This window comes from Anneissia japonica, unplaced genomic scaffold (assembly GCF_011630105.1).
Source record: "Anneissia japonica isolate Jap-2015-1 unplaced genomic scaffold, ASM1163010v1 scaffold287929_len176311_cov113, whole genome shotgun sequence".
NCBI lineage: Eukaryota > Metazoa > Echinodermata > Crinoidea > Comatulida > Comatulidae > Anneissia > Anneissia japonica.
The window spans coordinates 8152-24239 of record NW_022725659.1 but is presented as its reverse complement, the minus strand read 5'-3'; the positions used below and the strand labels follow the sequence as shown (position 1 = coordinate 24239).

At 34.6% G+C, this 16088-nt stretch overlaps 1 protein-coding gene across 1 annotated transcript in view; it reads right to left on the bottom strand.

The window, feature by feature from the left end:
* The window catches only part of LOC117112775 (ATP-binding cassette sub-family A member 5-like), a 26737-nt gene that overhangs the window by 4663 nt on the left and 5986 nt on the right, over positions 1–16088 (bottom strand). The window contains exons 6-22 of the mRNA XM_033255943.1: positions 15902–16021; positions 14613–14751; positions 14367–14457; positions 11620–11759; positions 10153–10344; positions 8485–8639; positions 8137–8332; positions 6633–6757; positions 5103–5360; positions 4053–4337; positions 2971–3108; positions 2353–2448; positions 1750–1841; positions 1532–1640; positions 860–1072; positions 433–605; positions 108–203 (exon numbers count right to left, since the gene is read on the bottom strand). Of these exons, the coding sequence (XP_033111834.1) occupies positions 108–203; positions 433–605; positions 860–1072; positions 1532–1640; positions 1750–1841; positions 2353–2448; positions 2971–3108; positions 4053–4337; positions 5103–5360; positions 6633–6757; positions 8137–8332; positions 8485–8639; positions 10153–10344; positions 11620–11759; positions 14367–14457; positions 14613–14751; positions 15902–16021 (2618 nt within the window). The remainder of the gene's footprint in view (positions 1–107; positions 204–432; positions 606–859; positions 1073–1531; positions 1641–1749; positions 1842–2352; positions 2449–2970; positions 3109–4052; positions 4338–5102; positions 5361–6632; positions 6758–8136; positions 8333–8484; positions 8640–10152; positions 10345–11619; positions 11760–14366; positions 14458–14612; positions 14752–15901; positions 16022–16088) is intronic.

Below are 16088 nucleotides of genomic sequence, written 5' to 3'. Positions count from 1 at the left end.
TATATACATAGTGCCAAAAAATGGTGGATGGTAAAATACATTCCTCGGTCTTCATTGTACATATGCTAATATACTGCAATCTGTATTAAAAATATGTTGTCTTTTACATTATCTTTGTTTTCCTCACCTTTCTTTTTGTACCTCCAGAAATTTCTTTAATTTTCTTGTCGGCGTGTTCACTAATCTTCAAGCCCTCCATGTAGCTGAAACAAATGAGGTATTATCATTAAGTGCGAATTTTAAAAAGATGGACTCCATCCCCTAGTAGGCAAACAGGCCATAAGTCTTCTCAGAAGCTTACTGAGATGCGAAGTCAGGCCCAAAAAATAAAACTTCAATTTACTGTACCTACACATTCCATAAATAAATAAATAAATCAATCAATAAATCCTGATCTTTTTCAAAATTTTACTGTAGATTTAGTTAACTTACTGGTTTCCAATTTTAGCGGCATCTTCCTTTGAGAGTCCTTTGATGGCGCCATAGGCCTGCAAGTGTTCTCGGACCGTCAAGTCAGGCCACAGAGGATCAACCTGAGGGCAGTAGCCCATGGTCTGGTAAGCCTCACTCAGAGACGAAGCAATGTCATTCACACCAACTCTCACCTGCGAACAATACAGCTTAACAGTTTACGTCATGTGTTATAAATACAGGTCTCCATCTAATTAAAGACCCCCTCCAATTAAAGACAACGTCCACCTTTTATTTGACAAAAAAACTGTTGTATGCCCATATATAGTCATGATGTGCCTATATATGGTCATGATGCCCTCATGAACATATTTAGGCATATCACATGTTTTTGTCAAATAATTCTTTTTTTTTAGCCTGGAAAAAGGCTTTAGAATGTGAAAATTACCTGTCCTTTGGTTGGTTCAATATCTGCAGTGACTACATTCATTGTACTGGTCTTTCCTGCACCGTTTGGACCAAGAAGGCCAAGGACTTCACCAGGACTTACAGCTAGCGAGACATTTCTCACAGCTACCTTCACCTTACCTTCAGCCTTGGTCTTCTTGTCTTTCCTCAAATTGAACTCTCGTCGTAGATCACTGACCACCAAGGCAGACGGCTTTAAGTAATAAGATAATGTTTTTTATCTGCTTAAGCTCCACACAATCAAATTTATATTTAAATCAAGCAGTGGAGTATCTAGGAGTCTTGAAATAGGGGATGGGGGCTGAAGGGGCACAAAGGTTAAGTTAGGGGGCTTGATGATTGAGAGGGTGCTGGCTCACAAAATAAAGTGATATATGATTTTTATCTACTTGAACATGTTTTTTTAGCTTCAAACATTTTCAATGGGGGACTGTCACATAGAATTTTATATGGACAGAAGAGATTTGTGAATTATTATTTTGACTAAAGCTTAACTTTTAACACAAAACTAGAATCAGTTTGGAAGGCCGAGGGGAAGTGCGCTTATATCATTCAAACACCTCTATATCTGAATGATTTCAATAAAAGTGAAATAAGGTGTTTAAATTTGTATGTTGCTATTTCCAAGTAGTTAATAATAAATTAAAATTACCTTGTTGTTCATGAGAATATCTTTTACCCGTTTCCTCTCTTCAACAATATCCTCATCTTCATCTTCTATCACATCATCATTGATCTTGCTGTACTTAATATCAGTTGACCTGTGAAGTGAAAGCAAACACCAATCAAGCATTATTGTAGTCATACTCAATATTATTTTCATGATTTAAATGAATATTTACATCACAGATAGAATAAAATTAAACTTACCCACAATAAAAGGCATCCTTCCAGTCTCCTCCGGTTTTCATTATCTCACACCAACGGAGGAAAAAGTACATATAGACCAAGTCCACCAAGAGCTGTGGCCAGAAAAAGGAAGAAATATTATGTCAATTCATATACATTTTGAAGATGTACTGTTAAAAAACTGATGTTACCAGGAATTCTGGATTAATAAATGGTCTTCTAAAACACAAATTTATATATTATATTATTAATATTATTAATTCACAATATTTTCGTAAGTGTACAAACAGTATGTTTGAAAGAGGGGGGTTGATATTTTGTAGCCATGAAGCCTTGTTTCCTTAAAATCGCTACACTGTCCCTGTACAGTGTTTTCAGTGCAATCATTGTACTGCGTACTACTGCGGCGATACCGTGTAGCTATTGGATAGAACCCAAGCTTTATTACTAAAAAACACAGATGTTGCAAAATCAATCATGTTTATGTAGACTTTTTCAGATGGTAATTCATTTGGCAAATCTGACAGATAACTCTTTTGGCAAATCCGACAATAAAAGATCCTCTATGGATGGTACAATTAAAGAGGGAAAAAAATACACAGAAACTACATAATATTTGCTTACAATTAATATTGTAGGGATAATGTATGCATCAAACTTGAAGTAATCCCCTGCTTTAATGTCATCTGCTCTTGAAAAAAGAAGTTCCCACTCGTAAATCTAAAGAAAAAATCAAAACATCTACTTTCAAACAATGTTTTAAATAACCAGAATTACAATTTTTGCTAAAGACCATTTTACTATGAAGTGCATCATATAAGGGGACTTGCCAAACCTTGCTGGCAGAGTTGACAAAAGGAGCCAACACGTGAATTCATATCCACACCTGTCAAAACATATTAATATTGTGGAGTGGTCGCCAGAACGTGAACTCTTTCTCTAGAGGTTCAGGGAAGTAGTAATGGTCTAACAATAAATACCATATGTTCATGTTTCAATACAGTTTATGGGAATCATTTTCATTATGGTGGCGCCCTTTATGCCCTGGCGCATGAAATAAAACTAGTGAAAAAAGGCTTGGCTGTCAACTGAGTTGAAAGCCTAATCTAGATCACATATGCAAATCAACATTTTAATTTGACTTTGAGGGTTTTCTAGACTTGAGGGTTTATCTTCTAAAATGTATCTACATGGTGAGTCCTACACTATAAAATTTGTGCTCTTCAAAGGAAACTAGCTTACCTTCACAATATAATAAATTCCGCCATAAATTGCGTAGGGCGGGAAAAGCAACGCAAACACCAAATGAATAGCAGCAGCTGCTCCTGTTGTACCCATCAAATCTAGGACAATTACAGGAACTGCTATAACAGTTGGAACCTACAATATTAAAATAATGTAGTGGTTTAATATAATAGTTCCAGTAAACATCTCTCTCTCTCTCTCACCTAACATGTTTTTTTTCTCGCTATAGCCACTCTCGAATAATCGCAATAATCACTGTGGCGTATATTAGAGCAAATCTATTTTGAATATACTGTACATCACGATGCCTATCGAGGGTAGTGACCTACATGCTAACATGCTTAGTTGTTTTGTATCATGTTTTGTTATTTGTATCAACACTGGAGTATTATTAAATTACTGATTTCTCACAAATCATATAAAAACTAGAGCTCTGTCCAAAACCATCAAATTCTTTTTTGACAAAAACATGTGACATGTTTTAAATATGATAATTATGGCATCACATCATGACCATATATAGGTACAATAAGACTATATATGGGCACATCATGCCTATATATGGGTATACAACAGCTTTTTGTCAAAGCAAATTTGATAGTGGGCACAGAGTATAGAGGTCAAAAGTCACAAACACACGTCCTGTACAATACATGGCACCAAAACAGCATTTCTATTACTTGTGATAAATACTGCTCTTGTGAATCATCACACTAAATCACCTGCCTGGGAAAGCGCAAGCTTTTTTTTTGTTGGGGGGGGGGGATATTTTTTGTGCCTATTATTGTATAATAATTATAAGTACATCAGTATAATTATCATTATTATCATTATTAGTTTTCTGCATCATCATTATAATTATTACAATTACACAAAGACACATTCGACAACATGAAAGTCTAAAAAATATTTTAAATGAAATTGGCTCCTTAATATTATGAAATTACTATGGTTCTATTCATAGCTAACCCTGAAATGTTATTTCTATGTAAATTTTACGTTTAATATAACAAAACTATACTGAATATTGAATATTATTACGCAGTCATATAAATAAAACATTTTTAGCTTAGACTTACTAATGAATAAAATGACGGCAAGACTGCTTGACACGATTCAAAACTGTCAAACATGAACGACACACAGTACGCAAATATTGTAGACACCGGTAAATATGTAATGAGCAACAACAGAAACGTAATCATAGCGCCTGCATTCATAAAGGCGTCGACTTGGAAAGCTAGAATTACGATGATACCAATCAGACAGGCAAGTGCGTAGAACGCAACATCAATTGCCAGCCATGTTACCCAGTACGTCTGCATTGTTACGCCAGACACTCGTAGCTGAGCTCTTGTCTTCAACTATCAATTTAAAATTAATAACCATTATGACTTCATAGTATTCAAATAATAAATGCAGATGATGATTTCATTTATGATATATACAGTACAATATTATTATCATATGACAATAAAAATAACAATGAAAGGTTATAATAATAATTATAAAAATAATTATAACAGTAACAACAAAATGATGGTAACATATCATAATAAAAATAGCAAACAATATAATGAAAAAATGAAACAGTAACAAATAAGTATAGTAAGTATAAGTATAAGTATAGTATTGTAATTACAATAACTAGATAGTGCGCTTGCTTCGCACGCTTACCCTCTAGTGTGTTAAACATCACAATTAGTTTTGATAAAATAAAACAATTATTCATGACCATTAAAAGAAGAAAACTGTTGATTCAATTAGGCTATGTCAAAAAAAAAAAAATTGTTGATCATTTAAGCATGAAGGATCTTCCAGCATAGTGTTTGATCAGGTGGAATTTATACACTCTAACAACTCCCTGTACAAACAAACAAATGAAAAATAAAATAATTACACAAAAATCATAGGCAGAAAGACGACATTTTCGTAATTTATGGTCGGGTGATTGCTTTTTGTAGGGAGGGGATGATCAACTAATTATTTTTTTGTATGGACTTATACCGAGTCAAACCTCAGGAAACTAAATGCGTGACTGTGTAAACAATGCCATGTACTTAAAAAAGCTTAAGATCCAGTAAATAAGGATCATTAGTTAAAATAATAGTAACATTGAAATAACAAACCTCACGATCTTTGACCTTATCGACTGCAAAATAAGGCGGAATCAAATTAAGGGAGACAGCAAAGAGCACAGCTAGTACAACAGCGCCATTAAATGTATAATCACCCGAGCCAACAGACGGGAAATCTTGTGATGATACACTGATGTTACCGGGGTTGCTGTCCAACAGGCCGTAGAGAGAGTTCATAAGAATGTTTATGAGGATTGGTAAGGAATGAATGGCTGTATCGTTGTAGTGTGCTACAAATGAAAAATTATTCTGAAATGAAAAAAAAAAATCCAAAAAATTACATCAATGTAATATAATAACATGTATAGGGTGATAAAAAAATGATAATGCTCTGTCCAGACTATCAATTTTTTTTGACAAAAAACTCTTGTTATGCCCATATATAGTCATGATGTGCCTATATATGGTCATGATGTGCCTATATATGGTCATGATGTGCCTATATATAGTCATGATGTGCCTATATATGGTCATGATGTGCCTATATATGGCCATGATGTGCCTATATGTCAATTAAGACTTTCTAAGAACATCATGACCGGTCCAAACTGAATAATAGTAAACAATAAGTTACCAAAAAAAGCTAACAAGAATTTTCAAGCTCATGATGCAGTCGTGTGTGTCCTGGGGCGGATTGCTATAAAACGGTCTTAACTGGTAGTCTTAACTCCTCAAATGAAGCCGGAATTATCACTTAGATGGTCTTACTAAAGTCATTCCTCTAAGACTATTGCTATAAAACAGTCTTCCCAAAGACTGCTTCAAGTATTGAAACGCAAACAAGCACTCCCTGGTAACGTAAGATTGAGGGCGACGTCATGTGTGCTCGACGCACGCAAATGTATCGAAATAATGTAAATAAACTTCGTAGACCTATTTTTATAGATGCTGAAAAGTGTGCGGACCATTCGTCGTTCGATTCTCCGACTTTGACGATCTAGGACCTTGGTCTTGCCATTGCACTGTTGAATTAATTAGCAGAACGCCATGATGAAAATGATTTAAGACCGTTTTAAGCCTCCTCCGAGTAGGCTTTAAAATTTAAGACGGCTAACTGGTTAGACAGCAGTATAGCAATGGTCTATAATCATAGACCAGTAGTTACGTCACGATTATAGCCGGGTAACCATTAAGATCGTCTAAAGACCGCTTATAGCAATCCGCCCCTGGGCATATGTTAGTACATTCAGTGAAGAGACAGTGAAGTACATTCATCATCACACGGGAACGGGAAGTGCATAGTACAACGTTGACAAGGTTGACTGAATTCCCCGTCGCAGCTCCTTGCGTTGCCCATTTCGAAAGCTCGCTATTATTACATTGCATGCAGAAACAAATACTTTCATCATCACAGTCGTGTGTGTTCTTGGCCTGTATTATTACATTGCATGCAGAAACAAATATGTTCATCATAACAGTCATGTGTGTTCTTGCCTCATATTATTACAGTCAGTGAGGAAACAAATACATTCAAAATAACAATTCAACAACTTTAGGCTTAGTACACATAAAACACATTACCAAATTTTTGGCGTTAACAGCCTGGTGATGAGGGGCATCCGAAAGCAACGAGCTGAAGTTTTTCATTTCTCCATTCTTGATGTCCAACCGATCAAACTCCGACACCAGTGAACTGATATTTTGGCCTAAAAATGATTGTTGTATGTTTGAAGATACCCAAACAATTAGTAATATATAGTAATACAGTAATGTGTTATTGTGGCAGACACACATGTTAATGTGGTAGACCCACATGTTATTGTGGCACATACACATGTTATTGTTGCAGACCCTCATGTTACTGTTGTAGACTGACATGTTATTGTGACAGACACACATTATTGTGGCAGACCCACGTTATAGTGGCAGACACACCTGTTATTGTGGCACACCCACGTTACAGTGGCAGCCACACTTGTTATTGTGGCAGACCCATGCTATAATTTCAGAAACACTGTTTATTGTGGCACACCCACGTTATAGTGGTAGACACACGTAATAATTTGGCAGGCCAACATTATAATGGCAGACACACTTGCTTATTGGTAGACCCATATGTGACAAAGACAAGCCAAACCAGTCACTCGTCGCAAAAATCAATTTTAAGTTATTTACCGTAAAATGAGAGCTATAAAATGGTAAAAGAATCATTTAAATCTGAGATTTCATTATGAAGTTACAGGAGTCTAAACATACAGCTGTTTAAAGGCAAACATTTGAGAAATCAGCCTTCAAAGTTTATGATTTTGGGCATTTCTCAGGCAGAAACAATCACCAAATCGTTAAAAATAGTTGTTTTAACATTGAAAATGGGAAAAATAACAGCATATCATGAAATGTAGATATATAAAGGTTAGTTTAGTGCAATAAAATAGATTTCAAAAATTCTGACATTCCAGCATGTTTTGGTCATTATCTCTGAAACAGGATTTGCGACAAGTGACGGTTTTGGCTTGTCTTTGCCACATAGATTATTGTGCAGACCCACGTGTTATTGTAGCAGACCCACATATTATTGTGGCAGACCCACATATTATTGTGGCAGACCCACATATTATTATGGCAGACCCACATGTTATTGTGGCAGACCACATGTTATTGTGGTGACCTGCATTTTATTGTGGCAAATACACCATGTTATTTTGGTAAAAACACATGTTACTGTGGTGGACCCACATGTTATTATGGCAGACCCACATGTTATTATGGCAGACCCACATGTTATTGTGGCAGACCCACATGTTATTGTGGCAGACCCATATGTTATTGTGGCAGACACACATGTTATTGTGGCAGACACATTTGTTATTGTTATTGTCAACTTTAGACTATGACTGTCAAATTAAACTGTGATTGTTACTTTTAAAACTTTGACTGTTGATTTTAAACTGTGATAGTCATTTTAAACTGTTACTACATTAAACTAGTGTGACTGTTGATTTCAAACTGTGATTTTCACTTTAAAACTGTGACTGTTACATACAATTTTTCCATTGTCACTTCATCCTACTTTCAAACAACTTACCTGTTGGGAGGGAATTTTGGTAGAGTAGCTCGGTCTTGGTTTCGGGATAGCCTGAGAGGTTTTGTAAGTACAAATCTCTGGAGAGGTGGATTTTTTGAGGATTCAGACTATCGTTGTTACTCGTAGGAATCACCAGCACCATAACAACGCCAATTACCATGTAAATGTTTGGCATAATGAATCGCACAACGTAAGTCTAAAAACAAAAAATTAAATTGAGATATAACAATTTTGACTAAATTTACACTTTAGAGAATAGCAAACTTGAATAAGCTTTGGCCTCGCCTTATAAGGTAAGATAAACTTCATTGTCAAAATCAAATCGCACTGAAAAATCCATAAACTTACAGAAGGGTTTCTTATAACCAATAGACCGAAGATCCTAAAAAGGCTCTTAAACTGGGCCTTGAAGCTAGGATTGATGGGATCAGTTGCCAATGCAGAAGAATCTAGAACCACCTCTGGTACTTCAATGACTGTATCTCTTTGGTCCAGGTTGAAGCCTGAGAATGGACAATAATGACAGATATATTATGTATATATTAACAATATAAATAAACACAATATACATATTATATAATATTAAAATAAATATAGCATAATAATAATATACTAGAATTACTCCTTTTATACTACGCAGTAAAAGCATAGGGGCCCTACTCGGAAGGGCCCTACTTGGTGGGGACACAAGTATTTTTGGGGTGTCGTCTACACAAAAACTGTACTTTACTAAGAGTGAAGTCTACTCAACGGGTGTCATCAATGGAGATGTGGACATATAGGTAGTTACTGTAATCACTGAGATCCAGCATGGTGGCCTGTCAGCACATACCGGCTGATCATGATAGACAGTGATTGATTTCACAAAAGTTTCCATGCTGGTGCGTCTGCGATTAAAACTTTCTTTGTAGCTATCTATCCATTGCGCAACGCGATTTACACACGATATCAATCGATCAATCAACCCATCAATCAACCTTTCTTTCAGAATTGAGTATTCACATAACAATTATCTAAAAAACAATTATTTATTTATTTTTTTTTTTTGTGATAAAAGGGGGTGGAGGAGGAATTCTCCTTTGGCTACCTACACTACTTAACAACCCTGTAGATAGGCCTTGGCTCTAGCCCTGCAGTTTGGCTAGGCCTTCAATTGCCTAAGCAAGATGGGCCTAGGCCCCAGACAACTAAAAGGTAAGGCCTGCATGAGCATTATTTCCTCTGCCCAGAATTTAGTCCTAGAAATCACTTAAGTTCAGCGCAACTCGTGCAAAATTTAAAGTATTTTAAAAATTAGATTTTGTTTACTCATAGAAACTTAGGCCTAGTTCAGACTAGGTGGATAAACCCAGCTCAACTCACTGGGTTTATCCACCTGCCAGTCTGACCTAGGTGGCTTATCTCAAGCCGGGCTGTGTCCCTATAGTAACTAAGCCTGGCGCGCCACTGTGTTTAACTTTTCTAAGCTGGGCTTTAATCGTTGCCGGGGGTTTTGCATTGACTTCGGGTGACAAAAATGACCAATCAGCATTCAATTACATACGCTGTGAGCGAGCGTACCTTTTCGCGAGCAATGATTTGAAACACATTTCCTGGTTTTGGTTCAAATGCAAATTCTCGCCTGGCTAAATCCGCTAGTCTAAGCCGGGCTTAACCTTGAGCCAGGCTTAACTCAAGTCTGGCTCATCTCCAAGTCTGAATGTAGCCTCATAGTATAGTATATAGTAAGATTTATTTAATATTAGATTTTGTTTTATTACGCTAAAGTAAAGGAATGAAATACATAGGTACGGTTTATCATGGTAACAACTATTAGCCTAGCAACGACAACAACAACAACAACATGAAGAAAAACATGAGAAAAATAAATAGACTCTCCGCAGCTTCGCTCCTTCGGGGAGGCTAATAAGGACAGGAAGATGATGTAGTTGATGATCATGTTGATGCTGATGATGAAGTGATAAGATAATGATGAAGAATGATGTAACAAACGCTATAAAGATCAATCATTTTTACCATTGTTATCATTAGCGCTCCCTTCAGTTCCCAATCCGTCTTGCTCTCGTTCTTTTTCCAAGTCTGCTTCTTCGCCAATCTTCAGGAAAACTTCCTCCAAGGTCGTCATTGAAACGCCATAACTTTGGATTCCCATCGACTTTGATGCTTCAACGCCATTTGCATTTTCAACTTCAAGTTCCCTGAAGAGACCTGAAGGAGTAATGTCAAAAAAATATAAATTGTTGCGTATTGTAGCAAATGACATAATAGCATAGAAATTTTATTATGATATTTAATAATATGATTGCCTAAATCTTTTTTTATATTGAAAATCATTAGGCTCATAAGCAATTTGGCCTTCGGACCACAATTAGCACCAATTTTAATGTTTTAAATGTTTTTTTGACAAGTGAATAAATGAATGAAAATGAACTATTATTTTGTTATAAAATACAGAAACTGTCCTTGGCTTCCTGCCAAGATAACCAATATAATATTGTCTATGAAAATTTTTATGTAGATGTATTAACAGTAGAATTTTGAACTTTGTTCTTATAATTAACTTTTATAATGAAATTTCTTGGTGTTACTCGTAGACACCTGTCTGGTCTTTTCTAGCCTGTTTTTATTATATTGTTCTGTACAGGGCCACAGCTAGATAGCCATGGGGTTAGGGGGTATGATGAGACACCTATAGCACTTCATACGAGTGTTGCTACACTCGTCTTTTAATGTTCGGACAAGGAATTGTTGTTCACGTTTTTGCATTGACAGTTTAACATTTTTCAACAAAGCCAATGGATCTGCGCATCCTTCCAGTGTTGTACACTATTACAGCGAATGACACATTTACAATTACATGTACGTTCCGGCCAGAAAAAGAATGGTACTGAATTAAACATTGGTGTGTCAGTCATTGCATTTGAGACATATCTGCGTATGGACCATAACAAATTGAAATTGATTTAGAGTAGAATGTGGAACGAATGTGACGACAGTCACAAATGAGTGAATCCGTTCTACATTCTGGTTAAATACATTCTCAATCAAAAGCTCTCGATTGTCATGGCTAAAATTTAAGTTTCAATTGTTCTTTTTGCACAAATATCATCACTTTTGCTTGAACATCATCACTAATATATATTTTAGATGAATTTTCTTTGACACTAAGTCATCGGCTGATGTCATCCGATGAAGTGCGCCCTCTGTTGGTTTTTGAGGTCTTCTTCTCTACATACCAGACTGGCTGAGGTGGTTAGGTCATTCACCTGATGAAGATCAACGAAGTTGGTCAAAACTTTAGTGGTATGATATTTTACTGTTGGCTTAGTATCAAAGAAAATTCATCTAAAATCATCACTTTTTTATACATTCGGTTAATTTATATATTCAGGGCCTCAGCAATTTAATACAAAATGTAGAAACATGAACATAAATGATTATTTGTGAGAAGGCACTACATAGCCAAGTCAATAAGTACTTTACCTGCAAACAAGTTGACATCCTTCAGCGGCAACTGGAACGACAACTCCATACCATGTGACCTTATGACCTTTGCATCACTGACCTTTGACACAATAACATCTTTGACAGCATCATGATTGCAATCCATCTCAGTCACCATGCTGCATATGAAAATCAAAAATACTCATTCAAAGAAATGCCCATACAGTATTTCTCAACTTTAATATGATTAACACATTTGCTGCCAGGGACACATGGTCATCCCATAAGACAATAAGAATTTTCTAAAAAAAAAAAAAAAAATATTGATTTCCCTAAACTTTTTAATGAGAATTAGTTAAGAGTTTAATGTCAAAGTAGAATGTATTCATACATAAAAAAAAAAAAGAAATTTCATTGCTTATTACAGTATAAAACATTAAAATTATTTAAAATAGATAAAAAGTTATGAAACAACAAAAATATGGATATCGAAAAACATTAAAAATTTGTTTAAAAAAAAGCACATTATTATTATATAAAACTGTTATGTAAAAAAAACAAAAATAGAGAAGTTAAAATACAAGTAAAATTTAACCATCAAAAGTTACTTCTCAACGACATAAAAACATCAATTAAAAACTTCCACAGCATTTTAGTGATATTCAGCAATTGTATTTCCTTTTCTATGTGCAACGAAAAAAAAATAAACAAGAAAATCCAAGAACAGTATGTAAGTAAAACTCTAAATAGAAACAACCAGTGTTAATTTTTTTACACAAAATGTTTTAATTAAATGTATTGCAGCATAAATATGCATTGTAGCAAGCATGCATAGTTGCATGTATGCACTGCATACATTCTTGTTACGTTTACAAGCATTAGTAATGTTTAGACGTTTCTAAATTTATTGTAAATCTTTTAAGGTGTATCTGTCATTACTTTATACATATTAGTTTCAAAGGGACCCGTTATGAAAACAAAATACATTACAGCATACATACATTAAGTAGTGGTTCCAAAATTGTGGGTCGAGGCCCAAAAATGGGCTGCCAATATCTTTCAGGGGGCAAGAAAATGTCCTACATACAAAAATAATCATATTTATTCTCTCAGTGGAAGAAGATAAAAAATATTGATGACTAAAAATATCTTAATAGTGATTAATAAACTATCAAATATATATAGATTGATTACAAATATTAATCCCATTATTTTGAAAAAAAAAAAAAAAATACAATTAACACAGTGTGCTTTTAAATAAAAATAATTTTGGAAAACTGCTTCAGGTAGGGGCTGCGATATCTAGGCTGAGTCATTGCTTATCATCATTGTTTCAGTTACACCTGCTCACTTGTTCTGCGCATAGAGACTCTCGTATTTTGCGCAATATAAATGAATGAACCTTTAACCTTTGTTTTTAAAGCTCAATCAAAAAGCTTAATGAGTGAAATCTTTTCTGACAAGGTGGGTCACCGTTGTAAGGCTGATACCTAAAGACGGTCCCCACGAAAAAAGTTTGGGTTTGAAGCACTGAATTAAAGCACTGAATTAAAGCATATATACATTTTAGGCATTTTATAATGTTGTACATGGAGGTCAGCCTTAAAGTCCTTTGAACTTATTTGACCTCCATACACACACATGTTTATTTTTATATTACTTAAGTATTGTTACCTATATTGCATGTTTAATTGTATATGATTTGGAAAAATTAAATAAACAAACAAACAAACAAGAATACATGCACTTCAACAAACATATAATAATTGCATATATATTTTAACATTTCAGCATGCCTTTCTTTTAGTGTATTGTTTTCCCAAAGCAAGATTCTGACTAATCCAACGTTACCTCACAGACTACAGGACTTTGCTTCTCCTGATATGCGGGTTTCTTTCAAAACTTTTGATCAAAATGGATAAAAAAAAATCTAATTAGGTTTTGAGTTTTGCTTAAGCAGAAACAAGACTGTGGTTTCTATCCAAGCAATGTTTTACTTATACAATGATGGAAAAGTAAACACAGTAAAAGTTTTTGGCAAAAAGTGTGAGGACAAATAGAAAGGATTTCATGTTTATTTCTCATAATTGCACATTTTCATGTCAATTACGGTTTAATCAGTACCTTTGAGATATCAAGCCTGGGTTGAAAATGTTAAGCATCCACACTTACGTAGGTTGGCCTAGGTTGACCTAATTCAAATAGTAAAAATCCTTGCGCACAAACATTGTACTGCCAGCTGTGATTGGTTACATTTTGGTCACAGGTTTCTGTGAGACATTCGAAATGGTAAATTCTAGGCCAACCCGAGGTCAATGAGGTTCACACTACACATTTCTCAACTTCTGAGTCAAGCACAGGCCTAAAGCTCTAATGTGACGGTCTAGAGAGCAATGTCAAGCTAGACGCGAGTCAATCAATGTCGCGGTTCAGACTACAAATTTATCAACTGTACTGACACACACAATACAATGCTTTAGACACTGCTATGCAAAGGAACTATACTATGTACAACGATTGCAAATGAGATCAGTAGGCAGAGTGCAAAAGAGTGCCGGTATATATAGAAACGTCACAATTATTTTATAATTTGCAATACTTTATACAGTCTATATATAATCTATTCGCTGGTGCATAAGGGAATGTGTTATATATACAAAAAATGTTCACAAAGAAAACAAGAAAATTTGAGACGAGACAAGTGATTAAATAACAAGTTGCTGGGGGCAGGTGATTTGATAAATGGTATATCATTTAGTTAAATCATTAACAAAATTCATAATTACCTTAGCTTGTAGCCGATACCAAATCGATTCTTGAGAAAGAGTGATGATCCATAACAACGCAGTTTACCATTGCTTATGATGGCTTTACGATCTGCAAATCATAAATATAGACTTGGTTTTGCATATAATTTTAATAATTTTTTATTTGTATCAGTGGCGAATCTAAGAATCCAAAACAGAGGGGGCCTGAAAGGCAATTTTACAGATGGAGGATTTAGAAATAAAATGTATTCAAACATTTCTGACCCGCTAAAATGTCAGCTTCATCCATGAAATGCGTCGTTAAAAGGATGACCCTTCCCTCTCTCTTGTTTTTCAGCAATGTCCAAATTGACCGTCTTGAGTATGGATCCATACCACTTGTCGGCTCATCCAAGATAACCACCTACATCACAAATTAAGATACTTTTATAAGCATAATTGTAAGTGAATGTCTCATTTGTTCATATTATATAATAACAATATAACAATAATATAATAATAAAATATAATAACATTAACAGTAATATAAATAATAACAATGCTGATAATAATACAAATAATAGTAACAACAATAGCTCATCCAAGAAAACCCCCCAATCACAAATTGAAATATTTTTATAAAGCATAAATAAAAATGAAATTCTAATTTGTCTGTGTTATATAATAACAATATAACAATAATATAAAAAATACAATAACAAATAATATTAATAACAACAATGCTGATAATAATACAAATAATAGTGTTATCAGTATTTTTGATAACACAAATAATAGAAAAATAATGGAAATACAATACTAATGCTAATATTAACAGTGATACAAGTATCTATAAAGCGGTCGTCGGCCGACACGATTCTATGAAGAACGCAACGCGGTGACGCACATGCAACCGTTTTTAATGACGATCAAATTAGACTGCCACCGACAAGCAGCAGATAGCGTTGAGTCATCTAGCGCACGCAGGGAGTAGAGTGGACATACAACTATTGTAGGACACAGTGGTTGCCTGGATGTAGATACAGATTATTATACGAGTATTAAAAAGTATAAACAAAAACAACTGCAATAAAACGCATGTTACACTAACAACATAAAGAGGAAGTTTAAAAACATAAATTTTAAAGGTAGCTGATAAAAGGAGTTTTACAGCCGCATTATCAAAAGGGGATCCTTAAAGTACAACAGCAAACCAAACAGACCCAATGCACCAACTATTTGCATGACAAGTCAGCATGTTTACATTAAACAAAAGAAAATGATGAATGCATGTATGTAGCTGACCTGACACAATTTCAACACACTTTTTTTTGTTAAACATTTTTATTATCATTGTTGTTGTTGTTAGCCTTATTTCATACCATATCAATCAATTTAAGTACCATAAAAAGCGTTGTATGTTTAACAGTTGGTATTTATATAATATATAAATATCAACTGGAATTTAAATCGAAATAGAATACTTCTCATAAGAGTACAGCTATTTTTAGTAATCAATAATGACTAAGAATGTTGTTTAGTTAACATGTACGCATAAATACTTGTAATAATACCTTAGGGTCACCAATAAGTGCGATACCCATACAGAGCTTCCGTTTCTGACCTCCGCTCAATTCCTTCGCATACGTGGCTCCCTGCTTTTCCAGACCAACTTCTTTCAAGATTTTATCAACCTGAAATTTCAAAATACAAAATCTATCAAACTCTAGCGTAGTATACTAATTCTTTAGTGATAATTTA